The following is a 21,685-nucleotide window of genomic DNA, read 5'->3' as shown; positions in this document are numbered from 1 at the left end:
GTTGGATAAATGAGAAAACGCAATATTACATGTGTTTTTTGTGGTAGATTTTTTATGGTTGAACAGCACAACAAAATCCAGGTATAGTTGTATGTTTCATTGTCTGTGTGGAATCAGCTGTATGTTGTATTTCTTTTTTCAATTAATAAATTCTGCATTTAATTAACCTTAACTCACTTTTTGTGCCATTATTTATTCATAATTGTGATTCTTATACTCCTGTATTAATATTGCAGTGTTCTGTATAAACATGTATATTCTGTAGGACACAAGACCAGCACACAACTTTTTTTATTCTTTTTTATTTATTGAATAGTTAGTGTACAAAAATATTTGAGGCAAAACATAGAAAAAAAACAAACACTGAATTTAACATTCATCCTCTGTTTAAGAGTTAAAACACTAAAGCTCAGTGAAGGATAATACTTCCTGTCATTTTAAGGAGATTTCCTGGTAAAAGTCCTTGTATTTATCATCATAGACATTTTTCTCCATTGCTCTATTTAAAGGCTGCTGAGGACTGACTCCCCCTCCGCGCTCTCTCTTCCTGTATTAAAATGAGCTGTCATACAGAGGTGACACTCAGACATAAATCACAAAGTGCATCATCTCCACTGAGAAAACGAGGGTATGAAGCTTTAACCTTTTTTGCTGCAGAGAGGCTGTCAACATTTCCAGCATTACACAACACAAATCACAATACAGTATTTATAGTCACTGCTCAATTATGGATGTACCTGGTTTGATTATAAATGTATATTTAAATGTTCCCCTCCGTAATGAGTCCAATGATAGTACTTGACCACATACATACCTACCATTAGGTATTTATTACACCTTACTGTGACAGTTTACGATACTAAAATCCTAAATCCTTCTGGTTTTGTTTACATACTGCAGGTTTGAAAACCTCCGCCCTGCAAGATGCGCAGATATTGACCTTCTTTCTGTGGTCCACGCTTGTGTTAACATGCCTGAACACCTGAAGCCTAAAGAAATGTTCTGTCCACTAGACAAAGTTATTATGAAGCTTGTCCACATCCACTTCCATTTATCTAACTATAGTTTAACAGTAAAACGATGAGCATCTGGGTCCATTGTCAGCAGCTTGATTCCATCCATCATCCTGCTTCTTAAGAATACTTATTTACTGAGTACACTGTTACTTAAATACAAACACACCATGATAATGGTTTGGAAACTAGTTCAACTGTAGTGAATCATTTAAAGTTTATGTTCAACACCAGCAAAAACAAACTAATTTTAGGTTGAGTTTATGAACTTTCCTGTTGGCTTTCTGACCCACGAGTGAATATCTGATCATGACACCTAAAGATGTTTTTCAAGCAGGAAAAGCACAGATGTTCAGCAGAGACTGGTGGATGATACAGCCGATCTGAAGCTTGTTTTAACTCCTGTTAAACGTTTCATTACACTGCGTCAGAGTCAAATGAAGAATACCACATTACTGATGACACCTGAAGCTTCAAATGTTGCTGGTGCTTCAGAAAAGAGCTTGATTAAGTTTGACAGTTTTCCTGCTAAACTATGTGATGAGCATATTCGTAGGATAAGAAGAGAGAAGAGTAATCTAGAAATTTGACGAATGACACTAGTATCATTAAGTATGAGAACATTTCCAGCTGCTACAAAGTAATAATGTAATAAAAGTCACTAATTTAATGAATATCACATCACATTGTGCTTCATATGAAATGTTACATGAATGATCATGAGCTTAAAACGCATGAGCCCACAGTGGACACTGGGTCTAAACTACCAAAATATATTATATTATATATTAACAATATATTAATTATTTTACTTTAACATATTGCACAATAATATCTACATTTAATGTAGCTTTTCTGTAAAAAAAAGTATTACAGATTTAATGATAACATGCAGGCTGGTTGGTCTTGTATAGCACAAGACTGAAACAGTTAACTCACTGAGGCTTTCAGCCCAATATTTAAGGGTTGCAGTAATTTCTGAAAGCCACCAGATGTCACCGTGATTCCTGCGTTCGTCGCCTCAAAGCCTCTCTTAGAAAGACCCAAAGTTTCATAAGGCCCTCCACTACTAATACCATTAAAGTGCAATCATACTGATTTATAAACCTGTCCTTTCCCTGCATGCTCCTTGCGTTACCACAAGGTGCACTGACCATAACCTCATCAAACCACAGTCCTGAACGTCTCACCGACTTCAACTTCCATCCTGAAAGAGAGAATCTCCAGGCATCAGTGAGGGAGGGGTTTAGGGATTAAGACACAAGAGGAGGCTCACCTTTTCAAGTGAAGCGCCGGACCTCAGGTGTCACGCCGCTGGTGACCGAGGGGAGAGATGTGAGGGAGGGCCTGGGTTCCTGGGGCCTGGGAGGTTAACTGTACTGTGTGCCCCCCTTCAGGAGACAACAACAGTCAGTCTGTTATAATCAACCAAAGGGAGAAACAAGAAGGGACTGCAGAGACTTGACGAGGCAGCAAAATGTACTGAAAGTGCTGAAGAGATGGAAAAAGACAGATAGAAAAAGGGGGAGAGAGCCAGCACCTGTCTGTGGTTAATTTATTAAACAGACTAGCTCTGATGAAGGTCTGCAGCCATATTTGAGTATTCTGCAGTAACCTAGTGGTGCAGAGAATAAATGCTAAATGCTCTTTCATCCAGAAATAATGCCAAATCCTCGTTTGTGCCAGGAGTACATACAACAGTATCAATAATATATACGCCTCTTTATGTGACCGTGCTTTTGCATTATAGAAGGTTTTATTATATCTCTATAAATAATTAGCAGCACATTATGGAAAAAAAGAGAGGCTACATGCATTCAAATAACAAAATCTGAAGATGTAAAATGTTTTAATTGGTTTCCACTTTATTTAATGTCCCATGAGATGGTGCCATTACGGTTTACCACGGCACTTTGCACAATTATTCAATCAATAATGTGTTCCTACTCTTTGCTACAAGGTACAGCAGCTTCATATGTAACTACATGCATGGCCACAAACCTTTATTTATATATATTATAAGAATATTAAAGTATAGGAATAGAAAAACACATAGGTCAAAACACACAATAGTGAGATTCTCCAATACCCTTTTGTCCCCTTTGAGGTCAAATTGAAACTAATGAAAATAACTAATTAACAGTAACAGAAAAAAAAAAAGTCCTCGGTCATATCAGAGTGTTTATCCTTTGCAGATGATGTCCTCCTTTTAGACATGCTACCACTGAATTTGGCCTGTGACATGACTTTTCGGTCAAAAGCGTTTCAAGTGGAGTCCTCCAGTCAAATTTACATGACAAGATAATAAAAAGTAAAAGCACTCGAGTGAGTGAAATTCAGCTTTCAAGTTCTCAGCCGCTAAAAGTTGCAATTCAAGGATTACTTTTCCAAGCATTTTCTTATCTGCGGCCCTCAGAAAGCTGATAGAAATGATTCATTAATGGTCCTCCACACTCATCCAAAAAGTGACTGACATTGCAATTCATTATCTTTCATAGATTACAATATTGTTGTAAATTGTAATGACAACTCTCAGACTTGTTTGTGAATAAACAAAAAAAGAGAAGTTGAGTTTATTTTTAGTTTTATTTTTTTTTTCTCCACGACTACGTCATACGTCTTGACGATTTTCATAAAACACATTCACAGGTTCACAAAAGTTATGTTAATTACAGTGAATAAAGTTTTTATAACACTTCAGAAAAACTAAACACAATAAAGAGTAATTTCTTATCCTTAACTGAAGCAAATACTGGTGGAATTTGCTTTCATTTATAAAAGCTACTAGATATATATATTTCAGTATACTTTTCATTTAATAACGCCTTTTTCTTGTTGTCTTTACACAATAGTTTGCTGAAGACAAACATGAATGTTCTAAACAGCAATACTCATAACTTAAAAGAGCTGCACATTAACGATATAAAATATAAAAATTAAATACTCATGAATACTTGACAAGTGGAATATTGTCTTTTCTCTTGAAAATGTGTAAGTGTTCAACAATATTTGCTGCACTGCTCGGTGAGGTTATATAATACATAACTATTTCCATGTAACAAAGAGGAAAGGTTAGGGAGGTCCAAGGTGTACTAAACTAGTAACAGTGGTGCTCGAGGGCGGCTGTGCACTCTCTCTTTAATTGTTCTCCACCTTCAAATATGCAGTGTCACCCATTTATTTTTTTATTCTTTATTAAAAAGATCAAGAACATTTCTTAAGGCTCACAGGGTGACTGTAACAAGAATCACAGAACATTTAAATGAACTTTGACAAGATTTTTTTTCCCCCTTTGAGAAACTCCAAACTTGTTTTTAAACAGCTTTTTTTTTCCTCAACAATGTCAAATAGTTCCTACAGTACCAACAGTATTCCTTTAACATAGATAACAGAATGCGAGGATGCCTTTACATTGTTAAAAGTTGTGAGGCATTTCATGAGTCCTCGGTTGTCATTAGTCATTTTCACATTATTTCTTTGCCAGTAGACAATATCAATAACCAGACATTTGGCCACAGAGTATGTCATGAAGATACTCAGAGACTTTGTATAACACATAATTGTGGGGCATTTCATTTACTGCACCACTTTAGGCCCCTTCTACATTAACAATTGCTTAGTTATTGTTTTTAGGGCAGGCTGTGTTAAAAGCGTCGGCCACCAGGGGGCCCTGGCCACCTCTGGCCTCTGCCAGGTGGGGGGTGAGGCGGAGGAGAAACCGGTCCATTGTGGTAGCTGTGTAAAAGGATAAAATCACACATTGGATTCTTGGCTTTGGCCAATAGGGGGCACACTCTGATAAGAGCAGCCATCTGAACTATTCTAGTCAGGGATGTCACCCCCTCTCAGTTACTGTGAACCTTTTACTGGCAAAACACAGTGAATGTCTGTCCTAGTTTCATTATTCCATGCACTATTTAATTAGTATGGCTTCAAATAGTTGAGCAGTCTTTTTTTAAATTTATTTATAAAGTTAACATTCCTTAACATTTGTTATAGTAAAGACTATTTGGACAAAAATATGTATTATTTCTTCTATTTGATAAACAAACTGAGAAAGAAATGTGATCATTAGAGGACAAGTTAAAGTGAAGGAAATTAAGCTATAATGAGGCTTAAGAGAAAAGGGACAGAAAGGACAATGCATTGTGTCACAACCCGCAGTACACTGCATTATACTTGCATCACAGATTTAAAAAGGAATAGAACTGGTGTAAGCACGTCTCAAATGCAAACCAGATGTGTTTTAAATCTATTTAGGAAATGTAAAAAAGCGTGCAAGGAAAGTGCAGAGAATTGTGACTTGCAAAGCTTAAAGCATGATAATAATATTCAAACTGCTCTTACCCTCTAGGGCCACGGGGGTGGAAGTGGCGTGGAGGTCCAGGGGGCGGCATGCCACGGCCTCGAGGGTGTGGTGGGCGCCCTCTGAAACCAGGGTGACCTGGGGGAGGGGGTGGAGGAGGTCCGTGCCTACAGACAGAGACAGGGACAGGTATCGGTAACACGTACACTTTAATGTACAGTTTCAATCAGAGGAAACCTAGTATCCACGCAAAATATCTACTTTTTAGGACAGACAACCCTGTATGAGTGTCTGTGCGAATGACTGTGTGTTTGTGTGAGGTGGTTACCTGGGCATGGGTGGGAACGGGCCCCTGAGGTGCATGGGAGGTGGAGGGGGAGGAGGAGGAGGAGGAGGAGGGCCCATGCCCATTGGTCCACCCCTACCTCGATGACCTCTCATGTCTGGGTACGGTCGCATCCTCCTCATTCCTCTGGAAAGGCAGGAAGTGCATTTTAAGTTTAAACACAGAACATATCAAACGGTAGTTGTTTAATATTGGGTGTAAATCTTCTATGAACAGAAAAAACTAATATTTTTTAAACTTAAAATGTACTTCCTTAATATGTTTCGTAACACACTGTTTGTTTGCACACTAACCAATTAACAGAAACAAGGATTTAGTCATTTATACTTTAACTTATGTACATTTCAGTACCTCATGGGGGCAAATCCATTCATGGGTCCATCTTTCGGTCGACCCCTCCCGTGTCCAGGCGGACCAAATCCTTTCATCATGCCCCGCCCACCGCGCATGCCGCCTCGACTCATCCGACCGCCTCGACCACGGCCTTTAAACCCACGACCCCTGGGGAGATTCATCAGCATAGAGACGTGAGTGTAGCACCTCCAGTTCTCTCTGGAGCGTGTGTTCACTCAAATGACGAGGAGGAGGATTGCTTTCTATTCACATGCAGTTAAAAAACCCTCATGTTTCCATTAATACAGCATTAGACGGTGAGGAACCTTAAGACTGACCTGGCTTTGTTGTCCATAATCGGTCTCTCAGACTCATCCTTGGAAGTTTTTGAAGTTTCTGTCATCTTTTCTTCTGTGTCTGCATCCATCTGAAATGATGCAGGTCAGTATTTATATACTGTGTCATGGTTGCATCTCCTTAGGTTAGTATTTAATAAAATGTACATTCTCATGTGTCACACAAACAAAATATAGACGACACAAGCTAAGACAAGATCTCTGCATACAAAAATGCATTTTGCTTCCACACGCTAAATGTGTTATTCAACCTCTGTAAAGAGGACATTTTACCATTTGAAAAATGAATTCATGCAGAAATAAGTTCCCTGCAGCCATAAAGTAATCAAGCATGATGTAAGCAAATGGGAAGCCTCATCCCCAAAGATTCATCTACAGAAAAAAAACAGACATAACTGATGATATTTTAAACCAAAAAACACATTTATTCCAATAATATAACTGCTTTTATCAGATTTTAATGCTCAGTGAAGCGCTTGCAATATCTCTTTTATGTTATAAGAGGTAAGTTTTGATTATAATACTCACTGATGAACAACCTATTTAGGTATGTGTTTCTACAATGTGCCACGAGGCTGTTAAAATATCATTCAGCAGATCTTGGACACATGAAACCTCAGCGGCGCAGTCACTGCATTGCTCTATCACTGGGTGTGACAGACACATGTGCATTCCTCATACTGAAGCAGGTGAGACATTTGCGAGTTAAGCACAGACGACCGCAAGTCAAAGCTGATAGTTGGGAAATTATTAATAGTCCCAAAGCCTCGGATCACGACTGTAAAGTACTGAATCTGTTGGAGACGTGGCGTAGGAGAGTAGAGGTTTGTGATATAGGGGGAAAGGTATAGTAAAGGATAAGGGGATGGGCGCTAAGCAAGAAACTGCAAATTAACATATTTGGGGAATTTGCATTTTGGAGTAAGTTGTAAAATATTTGCCCTGAGGGAGCCGCTGCCTCAGAAAAACAAATACTAAAAGGAGGAACCTGTAACTTTTCTTCCTTCCAGTGTTTCTGATCAGATCCAACAATTCCCACCAGCTTTAAATCTCCTTCTAGAAGAACCATATTCTTATAGGATAAAGTCAATTAAGATACAGATCAACTGTTAAGTCCCTGTAGGAATAACATATTATTATTAATAAACAATATTGCAGATGATAATGCAACAAGGTATGATGAGCTTACCATTTCTCCAAGTTTATGTGGGTCTAAAAAACACAAGTTTTAGGATCAGAGATCATTTGTAATCCTTAATTACTACTTATTAAAGCAATTAATTGTGTGTTTTAACACTTTATCTACATTTTGTATGTTGTTTACTACTAGGTAAACTGTATTAAGTCTAAACCAAAAGCCCTGCAATTAATCCAAACTCCATGAAGGTTAAATTGTTCAGTTTTTCTTATGGTTATAGGAGTCTGTAGTATATAGTGGTGTCTGTATTAAGCTATAGGCTACTAAATAATGTGTCCATCCCATTTAAATCAATCTTTAACTACATCTGTACATATGGGTATCTTTACATCTAATGCACATGGAAATAAACATGAAACTTTAAAGAAAAGACTGTAACCAGTGCCAAAAAAGGGACCATATATCACCACAGTGTTATTTTAAACTAAATAAGCCTGCAGAGCCAAAGGCACGTCGAGCGTCATGGAAACATTTTTATCCTGATCCCTGAGAGAGGAGGTTGGAAGCTGTGTGAAACCATTAAATATTAAACCAGGAGCATCAAAACAATCCAGATTCAAGCCTCTAATAATACTCAACACTGCTGTGGCACGTAGGAACTAATGTTAAAACGCAGCCGGCTAAATTAGGATGCACAAACACCAACCAGGGAGGGCCCCGTCTAATTCCTGGACTTGACAGACCTGACTTACAGTAGTGTTGTTGTTGTTGCTTCGTTAGAAACAGCATTCAAGTCGGAATTCGACGTTTGGAAGAGCTGATGAGCTAAATTCGTGTTAACTTCTTTAAAAAAAACCCAAATTAAGCACCTTAACAACGAGTGTGTGTGTTTAAAGTCGTGTAACGCGTTTGGAGAGGGGCGTTCCTGGGAGCCTAGAGGACTTACTTCTGTTGGTGATGCAGGCGAGGTAGATTCAAAAAGTGATATAATATCCCTATTTTCTAAGAAAAATTAAAAAAATATATTAGAAAAATATACACAACAAAAAAAAAACAATGTACAAAATTCCCAACAGCTTGTGTCGCGCTTTGAAATGGCGGCGTCAGATTAGACTACGAGCCAGGATTTTCTTTGTGAGGGACAACGTTATGCGGAGGCCACGCCCACCGGGAAGGAACGCCGGTGTCTGATTGGCTACTCCCTGCTCTGATCCCGCCCCCTTTCGGTGTTTTGGCCTTCTGATTGGAGGAAACGTCTGACGTGCGTTCTAATTGCGGTGCTCAGTCTGAAGACGAAGCTCGTTAATTAACTGATTTAATTTAAGATGTTTAGGTAAAATAAAACATGTTTGTGGAAATAATCTGGATTTAACGGTGTAAAACATGTTTAACAAGTCTGATGTGTTTGTGCAATTGAAGAAAAATAAGAATTGGATAGACAATTTCACTCACTTTAAACGAAATGACTTATTATTTAATAGCTTTCAATACGCAACAAAACAAAAATATCATGCAGCTACTTCAGTTCTAAAAAAATATACCAGTAAATAACAGATTAAAAAACAGTATCAAACACGTATGATGCGGTTTCTCTTAAGTTCTCTGTTAACACAAACGTGGGGATATCGGAGAGGTTCTTCATCAGTAAAGCTGTATTTCATACCCATCACGATCGAAACATATACATATCAACAAACAGCAAACTCCATTTCCAAACAGTGAATTCATAATTCCAACAAAGGCAGCCTCATATACAAAAATAATTGCCAAGTGCCCGTAAACAATATTTACATCAAGAGAAGGGCCAAAACAAAACCAAAAAAAAACAAGTGAAGGAAAAATAAGAAATGAAAACGATTAAGTTATCTTAAAGATGTTGCATTACTCATCAGAGATATAAAACTAACTCCATCAAATGAGCGTAAACCCGATGCGTAAAAACAGTGGTCCATTTGGGTCCGTTACGCGCGGCCCAGGATGTCTGAAAGCTTGTTGATGTATTCAATTGTGTACTTCAGGGTTTGTATCTTGGTCATGGGTTGTCCTCTCTTGCTGTAGTCCGGCGGCAGGTAGTCGCGGAGCTGGTGCAAAGCCTCTGCGAGACTCCTCATGCGCATCTTCTCCCTCTCGCTGGCCTTCATGCGTCTTTTGGTGGACATCTTGGGCTTGCTCAGCCTCTGCGCCGCCGGAGTCGCCCTGCGTCCCGAGAAGCCGAAGGAGTAATCACCGATCTCCTGGTGCCCGCTGGAGTAGCACATTTCCGGCGAGGAGCACATCGAGGACTCCGGTGAGGTGGACTGGAGCGAGTCCTGGTCCTCTTCTCCAAATGAACTCTTCTGGATGTCCCACTCGGACAGTATTTTCGCTACCTCCAGGTCCATGTTAGAAACAATATCCCCCGGGACGACCAAGAAGTTCCACGCAGCGCAAGATGGCAATGACAGATTCTTGTTGAAGGTGATTTTGCCAAAGCGTTTTTATACAGAAGCAGATCTCCGGAGGGTTTATGGGTTCACAGCTCAGGCGAGAGTTCAAAGAAAACCTCAAGTGCCAAAATGCGACCTTCCCGAAGGACGTCGTTCGTTATCACTCGGGTGTGAATAAGGCTAAATAGACGGATAATGTGATGGAAAGAAAAATAATTAGATTCCTTTTGTGGGAGATTACTCTTTAAAGTCTGAACGACGACAATTCTCAGTTTGATGTGATTTGTCTAATGAAGGACTGAGGGGATGCTGTTTCACCTGAGAGCTTCACACCACTCTGGCAAAGTCAGGCCTGCGTGTGTCTCCAGTCTGGAAGTCACATAGTCAAACACATACAAACACACACAGCACTGTGCTGCCTGTCAATAAAAGCAAAAAAATCATTTATTATCACTTCATATATTAAAAATCATGTTGCTACTTGTGTCCAATGCAGTTTTTTCTCCTGTTTGAGGAGTTCATCCATCCTAAAAATGACACAATTCAACAAACTTTTTGGGAAACAAGCTGAGTTATTCTGACAAACTTCACTTGCTTTAAGAAAACTTTAAGATTTAAGAGCCAGTGCTAGGACTGTAGGTTGTTATTTGGGCAGAGGATGCAGCTGTCACCAAGCTCCTGCCAGACCTTTTCATGTCTGCAAAAGGTGTGTAAGGCCTCACTCATGATCAAGGGGGACCAACACTGGCAGGTTGTAAAAACCCCAATGGCTCAGCGTCCTCTGTCCCCCCTTTCGGCTGCAGCGCTTTTCTCCCGATATGTTAAATGACATGTAGCTTGTCAAACAGCAGTGGGAGAAAACAAGCTCATGTGGTGCTTTTAAATGGTATTTAGTGCTGAAAGACTGTGCTAATCCACAAACGTGTCCCCTGATTTACATAAACTGTCCCTTTCAGGTTTTGTCGAGGCTCAAACTTTCTGCTATAAAAGCATTCTTAAAGAACTTATTATTGTTTTGCGACAAACATTTAATAAAATGATTTCTTATTGTTCAATTCAGCTGAAAAGAATGATTTTGAGGTCCAAAACCTTTTTCTGGAGCTTTCAAACCACAGACACTGTTTGATTTAGGATCACAGTAACACTTTATGGCAAAGCTAAGACTAACATTTATTTTATTAATGAACTGTTTGGTCTATAAAACATAATAAACACAATTTAGTCCTAGCTGATGTTATCAAATGTCTTGTTTTGTCTGACCCAAAACCCAAAGACATTCAACTGATTATGTTGAGACGAGAAAAAGCAGCAAATTCTCATATTAGAGAAGCTTGAACCACCAAAAGTTTGATTTATTTCCTTAAAAAAAATGGCTTTTATTCAATTATTAGATGATCAAATCAGTTTGCTGGTTAATTTTCTGTTGATTATTTGTTGTAAAGACCTAGTAGATGGACCTTGAGTTACAACTGTCCATGGTTAATAGTAAACCTTCACATTCAGCATAAAGTCTCTAACATGTTCTCATCCATCATCCTGTAATCAGCTCACTTCAGGAACTTGAGCCTCAGTCTCTCTGCCAGCGGCAGTGGACTCTCGCCGCAAATCACCGAGTCGTCGCTGTCTAACAGAGCGACGGGTGATGCTGGAGTCTGAAGGACTTCCTGGCGTGTGCTTTTGGTCGATACAGGTACGAGCTGAGATGTTTTCATCGCCGGTTTGGTTGTTATAGGTTTCAGGGAGAAGTCTGAGAGGAAGATGCTCTTGCTCTTGTTTTTGGGCTTGATGTGGGCTTTTCTTTGAGGTCCATGCTGCTGGTTCTCTGCGTCACTTTCCTCACTGGATAAACACACGCTCGTGCACACAGTCTTCTTGGTGTTCTGCGGTACGGTTTTGTCCCTGTGGCTTTGACCCGGGTCAGACTGGCACCTCTGTGGCACGACAGCCGATGATGCTTTTCTGACAAATGTATATTTCTGAGGAGGCTTTCGGGAGCCTTTACATTTGTCCCTTGTCTTATTTTGAGCCTGTACTGTAGGTCTGTGTGAGCTGTGAGTTCCTGTTTCTGCCTTATTTGTTGCACACTGCCTTTTGTCAGTGAGAGGTTCTGTATTGTTAACGGCAGATTTATTTCCTGACAACTGACTGTCAGCCCTACCTTTACTGGGGATTTGTCCACTTGGTTTCGAGTTATGAGAATGAATGTGTTTGAGAGAGGCCGACTCATAGTCGAGTTGTTTTGAGACCACATCACCACCATGGTCTATGGCTTTAGCTGTGTTCCTCATGAGCACCCTCTCCCTTAGAGGACACTCTGTGTAGCACAACTCTGGAGCAGATCTGGAGTCCGCTGCTTCTTTCACGTCACTTGAGGTTTTCTGTTTGGTGTTTTCGCCCTCTGTTTCTCGGACATCACCGTCTGTCGCTTTGCCGAGCTTGGGCTCAGTGCTGTGGTTTGGAGAGGATGTGAAGGACAAAGCTTCCCAGTCGATATCACTCAGGTGTAGAGCGTCAATAACAGCAGAGACAGAAGGTGATGCCTCTGTAGCCTCTGATGCGGTATTAGACAGAGGAGTATTGGGGCAATCGCCCACACTGCTGTGGTCTTCTTTAGACTTCCGCTGCTGTTTTTGGTTCACTGGAGTGTCCAAAACCACCACTTCTGGCTGCTCTATGTTTAATATAGCAGCTTGTGGTTGAGTATTAGAGGAACTCTGAAGGGTCATCTGAGCCATGAGGTCAGAAATACCGTCCGAGACATCGGGCTGCTTCTCCTTTTTACTCTTTGGCTTCCTCTCTGTAAAGCAGATCGAGACTGGATGTCAGAGTTAACATTTAAAAGGATTTCAAACACATTTTGAACCAGTTACTGTGAACATATTCACTCTGGTATTACTTGACCGTGAAGTCTCAGTGGGTTTCCTACACATTAGGAAGTGAAGCTCTACAGCAGTTATGACTTGGGGAGGAGGGGGGGTGGGAGCAAAGTACAACCTGCATAAAGTGACAGCGAAGCCCGCGAGACAGACACCTCTCGGCTGCATCAAAGCTTTTGGTGTGAACTAGTCGAGCTGCCAAACTCTACATTTTCAGGTGTCAGAGCTGCTGTAATAGACAGCCTTGAAAAACAAGTCAAAGCTCCAGGTGCCTTTGATCAGGACGCCCTTGTCAGCAGTGTGGGAAGTCTTGGAGCTTGTCAAGTCTGTGGGGGGGCTCCCATCTTTATACGCTACATGGTTCATGTCACAGAATATTACATTTGATGTACTAATGTGCTTCTATTTATAGCGAATACGATAAATGATGGTCTTACTCTTGGTCTTGTTCTCTTCGGCCAGAGCTTTGTCTCTCAGGTAGCTCTCCACCACCTCTGGGTAGGCCACACGGAAGAGAGCCTCTTCCTCCACCGTCCTCACCTCGTGTTGGTCCTCTGCAGGCCGATCCTCAGGAAACACATAATGTTCTGTAGAACAAAAAAAACCCTCAAGGTCAGGTCCAAATTGGTCTCAGTATGTTTATTTTATACAGGAAATAATGTGGTTAAAGGTCCAGTGTGTAACATTTAGGAGAATCTATTGGCAGATATTGAATATAACATTTATAACTATGTTTTCATTAGTGTGTAATCATAGGAATCATTGTGTTTTTAAAACCTTAGAATGAGACGTTTATATCTTCAGACAGCGTGGGTCGCCTTCCACAGAGTATGTTATTTTATATTTTTATATTTTCGATTTATCTACAGTCTATAAGAAAAATGAAAAGAATCTATCAAAATGTCCTAAAGTGATATATAAATATGTGATTTACTAGCACGTTGAAGGAAAAATCAGCATATTCTAACATTTGAGAACCGAAAAACTATTAAATGTTTGTAATTTCTGCCAGTTGCCAGTTAATTATATTGATCAACTAATAAGTTAATCAACATATTATAGCAGCTCTACTTTCCCCTATGACCTGATTTGCAGACGCACTGTTCTTAACAGAGGGCAGACAAGAATTTATAGACATTTTCATACAAATTGGTAATATTTTAAATATTTTAATCATAAATCCAGTCATGTCTTTTCACCCACTTTCTCAATAAAGGGATTTTGGAATACAGATTCATTAGATTTAGATTTATTTGCGATATAATGTACTTTGGGAATATACAAATAAACCTAATTTTCCTCCTACTTCAGCAATATTTCTCTGTTTGGACTCAAACATTTAAACAGTGAACTACAGTTTACAGTAACATTGAACATGATACAATACAACAAATGAGGAACCACATTCTGAATTAGTTGATTGAGAATTTGTGAAGCCGGTCACGTCGGGCGGGCTTGTTAGTGAAGCGGACTTTGATATGACAGAGAGGAAGCCGGTTTAGCACCTAGTGGCCGTTGTGACTGATCTGTCACCTCTGAACCCGACCTCACAGCAAGTCACTAACAGACAACCCGGTGACGAGCACCCCGCACCCCAACCTCCGCTTAATGCAGCAGTCGTGTCACTCAACCCAGAGGATGTTTTCTTAAAAATATCGCCTGTTTTTTCTTCCCCCCCTCTGACTGCAGGACAACAGAGCATTGTTGATTGCATTGATGTGAAGAGCAGCCTTCGGTGAATGATTTAAACTGACCTGGGGTGCTCCAGATGATTTCGAAGCAAGCGACGGCACTCCTCACCCTCGGTTTTAATATTCTTTTATAGGAAAAAGGTGTTGTTCATTATTATGTACTGAAATATAATTTTACGACAACAGTATCAGTAAAGAAATTGAGCTTGTAGCTACCTGAGGGGCTTGATTTGGGAGGACATTTCTCTTCCATATTTTCTGTTCATCAACTCTGCATACGTCATCAAGACTAAAACCTTTTCACTGGTGTAGTGCTTCGGCCACTCCATCTTGTCATAGGCAAATTTCTGGAAAACAACAAATTTCCACATGAAATTCACTAAAGAGAAAACTAATTGAACAAGTAATTTAAAATCTTATCATTACCTGTATCAGCAGCATATTTGGTTGTCTTCTCTTGAAATGTGACACAGGTTTATCCTTGGAAATCAGAAACTCACCAATGATCTGCACAATGCAATTTAAAGTGTTAAAAACCATATATTGTGTATTACTATATTATGAAAACATATACGCACATGAACACAGCTGTACCTCTGTAAAGGGGAACTGTTGGCTTGCCAGTGTTTTCCTAAAAAAAAAGAAATGAAACCATCCTTTAAAATCATTTCACCTATTAGTTTAGTTTTTAGTTACTATTAGTTTCCAAAGTCCAAACATATCTTTAAATATTGTTTTGTCTGAGTAATAATCAAAAACCCAAAGATATAAAGTTTACTGTCATAGAAGAGTAAGAAAACCAGAAAAATATTCACATTTGAGTGGCTGGAAACAATTAACTGTTTTCCATTTTTGCTTATAAATGCCTTAATGAATAATAATGAATAATCTTTGATAGACTTATTATTCTGCTGCTAGTCTTTGATCGTCCTTTTAATATGTTGCCTTTATTTTCTTCCTCTCTTGTGTCATTCCACTTCTGCTTTTCATTTTCTGAACTTACAATTACAGTTTGTGTGATAAAATAAAAACAGAAAGTCACATACTTCCTGATATTGGCCTCAAAAGAAAAGGCCTGGCGGGTCTGTTCATAGCGGTGCCAGTCACAGGGACACTGGTAGTCAAAGTCCTGAGGTTGGCAGAAATGTTTGCTGTCACAAAGCACGCAGCCGCCGCGCTCGTGTGCCTTCGCTGAGCCTGAATGAACGGAGGAGATGAATCAGAAGAGTTAAAACGGACGAAGCAGGTCTTTAAAATCTAACATGCGACTACAACTTGGGTGTAAAGTCGGATGCTTATTCAAACAAACCCATCTCTCACATACGTGTATGTTTTAACATGACAGGTTAAATCCTCTCAGGGACACACCTCCCTGCAACCCTTTGTTTATCACCTCTAATCAGGATCAGCAACAGGGGTCAGAGTTCAGAGCGGGGCACCACTCACCGGGATGTCGACATACGTGGCAGTGAGCGACCTTCTTCACAACTCCCTCAGACCCGCCCGCTTTCTCCTCCTTCCACTGGACGAACCTGGAGGTGATCAGGGAAGTGAACACAACATTATATTCACTCTTTATGTGGGACGAGGTGATAAAGTTTGAGTTTCCTACCTCTGCAGAAGTGTTTGTCCTTTCAGCATCTGGATGAGCTTCAGAGCTTGCTCTTTACCAACACCTGGTATGCCCTTATGGAGGTATGACAATGTACAGTTAATATAAATCATTAATATCTGTGATTTTGATGTTGTAAATTTGAAATGATGTTGCCCTTCGCTACCTTAGGAATATAATCACAACCGAGGAGGATGGCCAGACCGACAAGATTCTCCCTGGAGAGATGTAACTCTGTTTGTACCTTGGCGGTCTTGTAACAGTCGACCTGAGGGTCCTGGAGGGAAAAGTGAACAATATTTATTATATGTATGATTTATATTTGATGTTTTTTACAGTCAAGGCATCAGAAGACAGACTCAAACAAATAGATATGGACATAGATGAAATACTGCCTAGTTCAATTGCAAAGATGAAGTGCTGCAGCTACTGTAAGAATCATGAGTTTTAATGATGTTATTGACTAAATAAATGATAAATGCCAGTCACAAGTTATAATAATATGTGCCTTAACGTTTGGTTTTGCAGCCAAAAGTATGTGGAAGAGAGAAAAGCAACTATATAGTCACATTTGCTGTTATAATCAGCAAATATTTAGTATCTTTACTTGATAAATACCATAACAATGCATTAATTAGCTGTTTCTTTATTACTTTACTAATGATTTTGCCAAGAAGTAATGAAATAAAATGCAACACCCCTCCTTCACAGGCTAAATTAAAATTTACACTTGGGCATCATAAAATAAAGCTAATCTAAGCTGAATAGTACGTATCCTTCAACCCTATTGTCTATCCATATAGGAGTTTTATGGATGCAATTAGGAACAAAAACTTTACTTTCCTTCTGGAAATCAACAGGGAATTTGTGTTTAATAAAAAAAATCCTGGAAAAATCACCACTCTGACAGGTGCTCTGTGTTACTTTAGAGTTCTGGAGAAAGTTTAATCTATATTTGTGTGTAAATTTGAGTGATCACAGGCAGAAGTTCAGTACAAATCCCCCCAGAACAGCCTGAACCGAAGAAGCCTTTCGACTGAGCAGGTGAAGCTTATTCAACCCGGTGATCTGCGGTTCCACTTCCTACATAATCTCGTACACTGTGGATGAGCGACGACCTCTCGCAGACGTACTTTGCTGTTCACATTGAAGTTCCTGTAGACGGTCCGGGCTCCATACAAGAAGGCGTCTCCATCGTTGGTGATGCAGCCGTCCACCAGGCCCTGTGAGTCCAGGTAGGCACACATGGCCTCAGCCTCCCCAGCAGCTGTCACCCAAGGCACACCCAGATAGTCCAACATGTCTGCACACTACAGAAGGAAAAGAAGGACAGAAGAAGTGCTTAAAAACAACATTTTTATGAGCTGAGAGGTGAAGGAAACAGTGGAGGACCAACCTCTCTGAGCACAGCTTTAAAGCGCCCTCTGCTGGTGTTTGTTGTAGATTTAGGGGCAGAAGCCTTTTTGAACCCCCCATATCTCGTTTCTGTCCTCTTGCTCATGGTTTCAGCTTTAAGTTTAGGGGCTTCTCCCTCCATCACAAAGACGAGCTTCACCCCCATGAGGGTGAGGGATGACACCCTGAAAAACAAATTCCTGGACACAAAAGGAGCAGTGTGTTTGGTGGCAGCAAAAACACAGGGGCTTTGAACTGAAGCTGGAGGGGATTCATTGTGAATTACCTCAGGTGGGGTTTGGTAACCCTCCCCATCATCGCCTGCACATGCTGGGCCTCGCACACCCATAAACTCAGGTCGACTGCCAGCGTCTGTCCGCTCAAACTGTACAGCGGCACCGACTCACGAACCGGCTCCACGATGGACCATAAATCGTGAACACCCATAGTTAATCCCTCCAGGAAGAAACAAACAAAACAAAACAAAAAAAGGGGGTTTTAACCGGTTTAACCCGAGTGGGGAGATGTTTAGACAACGATAATACGACACGACACAACACAGGAGGAGATTTCAAAACTGTGGCGCCGTTGGGCCCCGTTCCAATTCGTGGGGCATGTCTGTACTTCGCTGCCTCGTTTGTGGTGTTAACTGTCACGACGGCGAAGACCAAGTGAACTGTACGTTTAAGTTGACTACGGGTCGTCACTGGGTTTTAATGTGGTTAAAATAGCAGTCACGCGTTTAATCAACACGCTTTCAGGAGAACAAGGTGGGGAGGAAAGGAAACACTTTCACGAAGCCGAGCGGAGCCGGCCATTTTAACCCGAACGTCTTAATAAAGCGCCGTTGCTATGGATACGAGGCTCTTGTTTACAGGCTGAGGAGGTTTTTTTGTTGTTGTACTTTTTTATTAGAAATGGACTCAAACATGCGCCTAGAAATTGTGGGGTTAGTTAAAGACCGTGGTTTTCATGTTGCCAAAAGTGTTGCCGAGGTAAACAGTTATTTTTTTTTATGTTTTATGTAAATTAACTGGTATTTTTTCCCACCTGGATGCTAACAATACTTTTATTAATGCACAAACAGGGACTCAAACAGAAGTTTCCTGAGTCCTTTCTGGATCCAAAAATTCAACCCCTGTTGGAATTTGACTGGCACACATATCTGTGCAACAAGAAAAGGGTAAGTCGTCCGATTATAGGGGTCTGACATCCAACTCATCCAGTAAATTACTCAGAAAAGGAGACTTGTGTGCACATTGTTTGCAGTTATTGTTGCTGATACCAGACCACTGCACAGGTTAAATGGTTGGAGGGATGCTGGGAGACACATAATGTCACCAATCTTGAAATGACACAGGTGTCAATCAAACAGATGCCCACACAGACCTGAGTAAAGGTCTAATCAGAAACATATGAAAACACCTGTGTGGGTGTACCATGGAGCTGTAGAGGCTTTAATTATTAGCAGTAAAATATACTTAAAAGTACTCATTAGGCAGCAGTATTGCCCATGCTACTGTGTTATTATTTTATTATTATTATTAGATTAGATTATTATTAATTATGCATAACTGGTTGAAAAAAGAGCTACATTTAATTAACTTGTATACTGCTGGGCATTATATTTTCTAATAATCATAGCTTTTGTATGTGTAACCTGTCAAGTAATTTGTTATTAAAGCTACTGAGGGTTGTGATGCTGTTTCTATACATAACACACCTACACAACAACATATATTGGCTGTAGTTTGACGTATTTTGAAATCCTGAATCACAACACATTTGCTGTTCCACACTTGTGATTCAAGGAGCTGTGTGGTGAAGTGTGGCAGTACTCCAGCAGCCTGATGTGCTTTCTGAACGGCCTGCTCCTTGGTAATGAGAAGGATCTCACCAGCTGGGCCAAGAATCAGTGGAGTTTCACTTTCACTCGGCCGCAGGCTTTCTATGCGGCTCTCGCTGAGGACGACTACACCAAACACCTCCAGAAAACTGGGGCAAGTCACTGTCACATACATTACAAATATAGGTAAAACAAATAGATGTATGGAAAGTTAATTCTGTGTTTGTGGTGGGTATCAGGAACCATGTGTTTGACTTCTGTACATAGTTTATTTAGTGCAGAATTGAATTACCAACTTCAGACTTTTGTATATGAAGCTCTGCTGCTCAGGCTCTTGTCATAGTTAAAGTCATCTGTAGCTCTTCTAGCTAAATATTACTCTGTAAAAACTGCACATTTATTATATTTGAAATATTAAAATGAAAAGAATACACATCTCTGTCCTTTCTTTATAGCACCAGTTTGTCTTCATGGACATTCAGATAGCGGGAGAGGCAGCAGGGAGGTTATTGTTTGAGGTGAGGAAGCACCGAGTTGTGTATTTTCACCTTGCTACCACATTTTATCTCAACCCTCGGACTTTCCAAAGCATCCCTCATAGTCAAAATGTGACAGAACATTAATAGATGTTAGAGAAATTGCCGCTGTAAGAAACTAGACAACCTTATTGTTCTCCCTCTCCTCAGCTGTTCTCAGATGTTTGTCCAAAGACATCAGAGAACTTCAAGGCTCTGTGCACAGGAGAGCGAGGTCTGTCACAGAGCGGCCTCCCTCTTTGCTACAAGGGCTCTTTGTTTCATCGTGTGGTGCCCAACGGCTGGGTGCAAGGTGGAGGTATGGCCCGCATCGTAACATAGTCCTGTAACAATGATAACATATAAGTGGTTTTCACACACAAATGAAGAAGTGTTGGTACGTTTTTCTGACCGCTGGTACTCGCTGGGTGTTGACCGTCGGCTGTGTGGGACTGACTGAGGGAGGGAAGGTCACAAATGATGATGCTGGAGGCTTTAGTGACAATCCGCTCCAGTTTCCTCTTGGAGCTGAACTCACAGATGAGACAGTGAGGGTTGATGTGAGGATGCTCTTTATGCCAGCTTTATAGAAGTAGACATATATCACAGCATGATAGCATCCCACACTGTCTGGTATGGTATGAGTTCAGAGGAAACGCTTAACTTCCTAGTCACGTATTTTTTTGTTTAGATTATGACAGCGCTTGAAGTCATCAAAAAAATATTGTGAGATTGAAGAAGTGAGTCAAAAATATCTTGAAATGTGTCACTGTGGTAACTGTGTCTTTCTTTTTATTTTGCAGATATTTCTCCAGAAAAGAAAGGTAACAGAGGGGAGTCGATCTACGGACCAACTTTTGAAGGTAAAAAACATACAAGACATGTGTAGTTGGTCCTGGATTCACTCATACTGTCTGTAATGCGTCCCTTTTCCTTTTAGACGAGAGCTTTGCCGTGTCACACACTAAACGGGGCACTCTAGGAATGGCTAATAAAGGTCCCCACAGCAATGGATCCCAGTTCTACATCAGCCTGCAGCCAACACCCTGGATGGACAGGACCTACGTTGCCTTTGGGTCTGTATCGCTAATTTGATTTGAGAGTTTAATATTCTGCATAGCCTCAGCTCTCTTATACAGAGTTGTTCAAGCCTAACGTCTTTATTTTTTCCTTTCTAGTCAAGTGGTCGAGGGTGTCGACGTCCTCAGGAGGTTAGAAGAGACTCCGACTTGCAATGAAAGACCCAAGTATGAATGTAAAGTTACAGATTGTGGCGTGTTTAAGGTTTAGCACCGACGCACTGATGTATTTTATAATATATATAAAATAAACACAAGATACATGTTAACATCTGCAAACAAGTATTTTGCTTTCCTACAGAACCTTTGTACGCATTTGTAATTTGGCATTCTGTTTATAATGTGCACGACTCAGATGAAACGTTTTGTCAACTAGCATTTTATCTTTAGGCATGAGAGGGATAATTATTGTACTTTTATAATGATATCTGTAGTTTTTAAAGTTACATTCAATGTGTTTATTGAGAAAATACTTACAGGTGGTACCAACGATATTCATAATATTCATTAATGTTACCAGATTGAGTATAAATGCATATAAACCTGTGCAGGTACTGAAATGCAAACCCAACTAATATGGGAAGAACTACATATGTATTGTGTTACTGATGACACCAATAAGTAAATAAGAATATAAATTTAAAAGAGAAACACAGAAACAGAGCAAGCAGTTGAGAATTCATGTCTTAAATGTGTGACCTAATTTATTGCTTAGAATCATATCGGCTAAATAAAAGTGAGGCCACATAGAAG

General features: G+C 40.2%; 5 protein-coding genes across 9 annotated transcripts in view; 2 read left to right on the top strand and 3 right to left on the bottom strand.

Annotated features, from left to right (window-relative positions):
* Window positions 1-172, top strand: part of mrps10 (mitochondrial ribosomal protein S10) — a 4,551-nt gene extending 4,379 nt beyond the window's left edge. Inside the window, exon 8 of the mRNA XM_035678788.1 lies at window positions 51-172. The gene's annotated coding sequence lies outside the window, so the exon portion shown is untranslated. The remainder of the gene's footprint in view (window positions 1-50) is intronic.
* Window positions 173-314: 142 nt separating this feature from the next.
* si:ch211-51e12.7 (uncharacterized protein LOC336335 homolog) lies at window positions 315-8,626 on the bottom strand. Of its 5 annotated transcripts, none has more exons than XM_035678844.1 (7): window positions 8,439-8,626; window positions 7,544-7,566; window positions 6,337-6,425; window positions 6,017-6,166; window positions 5,648-5,791; window positions 5,361-5,486; window positions 315-2,404 (listed from the first exon to the last, which is right to left on the bottom strand). In XM_035678844.1, exons 2-7 carry the CDS (start codon window positions 7,544-7,546, stop codon window positions 2,320-2,322), a joined length of 597 nt encoding a protein of 198 aa, XP_035534737.1. In that variant the 5' UTR covers window positions 7,547-7,566; window positions 8,439-8,626; the 3' UTR covers window positions 315-2,319. The 5 variants fall into 5 exon arrangements, with proteins under 5 accessions (XP_035534737.1, XP_035534732.1, XP_035534734.1 ...); XM_035678839.1 differs by lacking the exon at window positions 315-2,404 and adding an exon at window positions 3,586-4,748; XM_035678841.1 differs by lacking the exons at window positions 315-2,404; window positions 7,544-7,566 and adding an exon at window positions 3,586-4,748.
* A 676-nt stretch (window positions 8,627-9,302) lies between these two features.
* msgn1 (mesogenin 1) lies at window positions 9,303-10,848 on the bottom strand. The gene has a single exon (XM_035678238.1). The coding sequence runs from the start codon at window positions 9,871-9,873 to the stop codon at window positions 9,454-9,456; it is 420 nt and encodes a 139-aa protein (XP_035534131.1). The 5' UTR covers window positions 9,874-10,848; the 3' UTR covers window positions 9,303-9,453.
* Window positions 10,849-11,213: 365 nt separating this feature from the next.
* On the bottom strand, window positions 11,214-18,074 carry LOC118340341 (flap endonuclease GEN homolog 1). The gene is made up of 13 exons (XM_035678237.1): window positions 17,779-18,074; window positions 17,494-17,692; window positions 17,231-17,407; window positions 16,264-16,374; window positions 16,098-16,171; window positions 15,932-16,017; window positions 15,532-15,682; window positions 15,080-15,116; window positions 14,912-14,992; window positions 14,702-14,832; window positions 14,549-14,610; window positions 13,232-13,381; window positions 11,214-12,715 (listed from the first exon to the last, which is right to left on the bottom strand). Exons 1-13 carry the CDS (start codon window positions 17,937-17,939, stop codon window positions 11,466-11,468), a joined length of 2,670 nt encoding a protein of 889 aa, XP_035534130.1. The 5' UTR covers window positions 17,940-18,074; the 3' UTR covers window positions 11,214-11,465.
* Window positions 18,075-18,363: 289 nt separating this feature from the next.
* On the top strand, window positions 18,364-21,402 carry ppil6 (peptidylprolyl isomerase (cyclophilin)-like 6). Its single transcript, XM_035678954.1, has 8 exons — window positions 18,364-18,487; window positions 18,580-18,675; window positions 19,304-19,492; window positions 19,794-19,856; window positions 20,025-20,172; window positions 20,657-20,716; window positions 20,794-20,929; window positions 21,032-21,402. The coding sequence occupies exons 1-8, from the start codon at window positions 18,410-18,412 to the stop codon at window positions 21,141-21,143; spliced, it is 882 nt and encodes a 293-aa protein (XP_035534847.1). The 5' UTR covers window positions 18,364-18,409; the 3' UTR covers window positions 21,144-21,402.
* Window positions 21,403-21,685: the final 283 nt, after the last annotated feature.

This window comes from Morone saxatilis, unplaced genomic scaffold, assembly GCF_004916995.1.
Source record: "Morone saxatilis isolate NCDOM2014 unplaced genomic scaffold, NCSU_SB_2.0 Contig7, whole genome shotgun sequence".
Taxonomy (NCBI): Eukaryota; Metazoa; Chordata; class Actinopteri; family Moronidae; genus Morone; species Morone saxatilis.
The sequence above is the reverse complement of the archived record's forward strand: the minus strand, read 5'-3'. Positions and strand labels throughout refer to the sequence as shown.

What these genes read in the sequence shown, in the direction of transcription:
- si:ch211-51e12.7 (XM_035678839.1), bottom strand. An exon ending in CCGTTCCCACCCATGCCCAG is followed by an intron (nt 5,487 to 5,647) that starts GTAACCACCTCA and finishes CTCTGTCTGTAG; the next exon opens with GCACGGACCTCCTCCACCCC. An exon ending in CACCCCCGTGGCCCTAGAGG is followed by an intron (nt 4,749 to 5,360) that starts GTAAGAGCAGTT and finishes CCTTTTACACAG; the next exon opens with CTACCACAATGGACCGGTTT.
- msgn1 (XM_035678238.1), bottom strand. Translation starts at nt 9,873, where the DNA reads ATGGACCTGGAGGTAGCGAAAATACTGTCCGAGTGGGACATCCAGAAG.
- LOC118340341 (XM_035678237.1), bottom strand. Translation starts at nt 17,939, where the DNA reads ATGGGTGTTCACGATTTATGGTCCATCGTGGAGCCGGTTCGTGAGTCG. An exon ending in ACTTCAATGTGAACAGCAAA is followed by an intron (nt 16,375 to 17,230) that starts GTACGTCTGCGA and finishes TTTTCCCTCCAG; the next exon opens with GACCCTCAGGTCGACTGTTA. An exon ending in AACAGTTCCCCTTTACAGAG is followed by an intron (nt 14,993 to 15,079) that starts GTACAGCTGTGT and finishes TGCATTGTGCAG; the next exon opens with ATCATTGGTGAGTTTCTGAT.
- ppil6 (XM_035678954.1), top strand. Translation starts at nt 18,410, where the DNA reads ATGGACTCAAACATGCGCCTAGAAATTGTGGGGTTAGTTAAAGACCGT. An exon ending in TTGCCAAAAGTGTTGCCGAG is followed by an intron (nt 18,488 to 18,579) that starts GTAAACAGTTAT and finishes ATGCACAAACAG; the next exon opens with GGACTCAAACAGAAGTTTCC. An exon ending in AACACCTCCAGAAAACTGGG is followed by an intron (nt 19,493 to 19,793) that starts GCAAGTCACTGT and finishes CTTTCTTTATAG; the next exon opens with CACCAGTTTGTCTTCATGGA.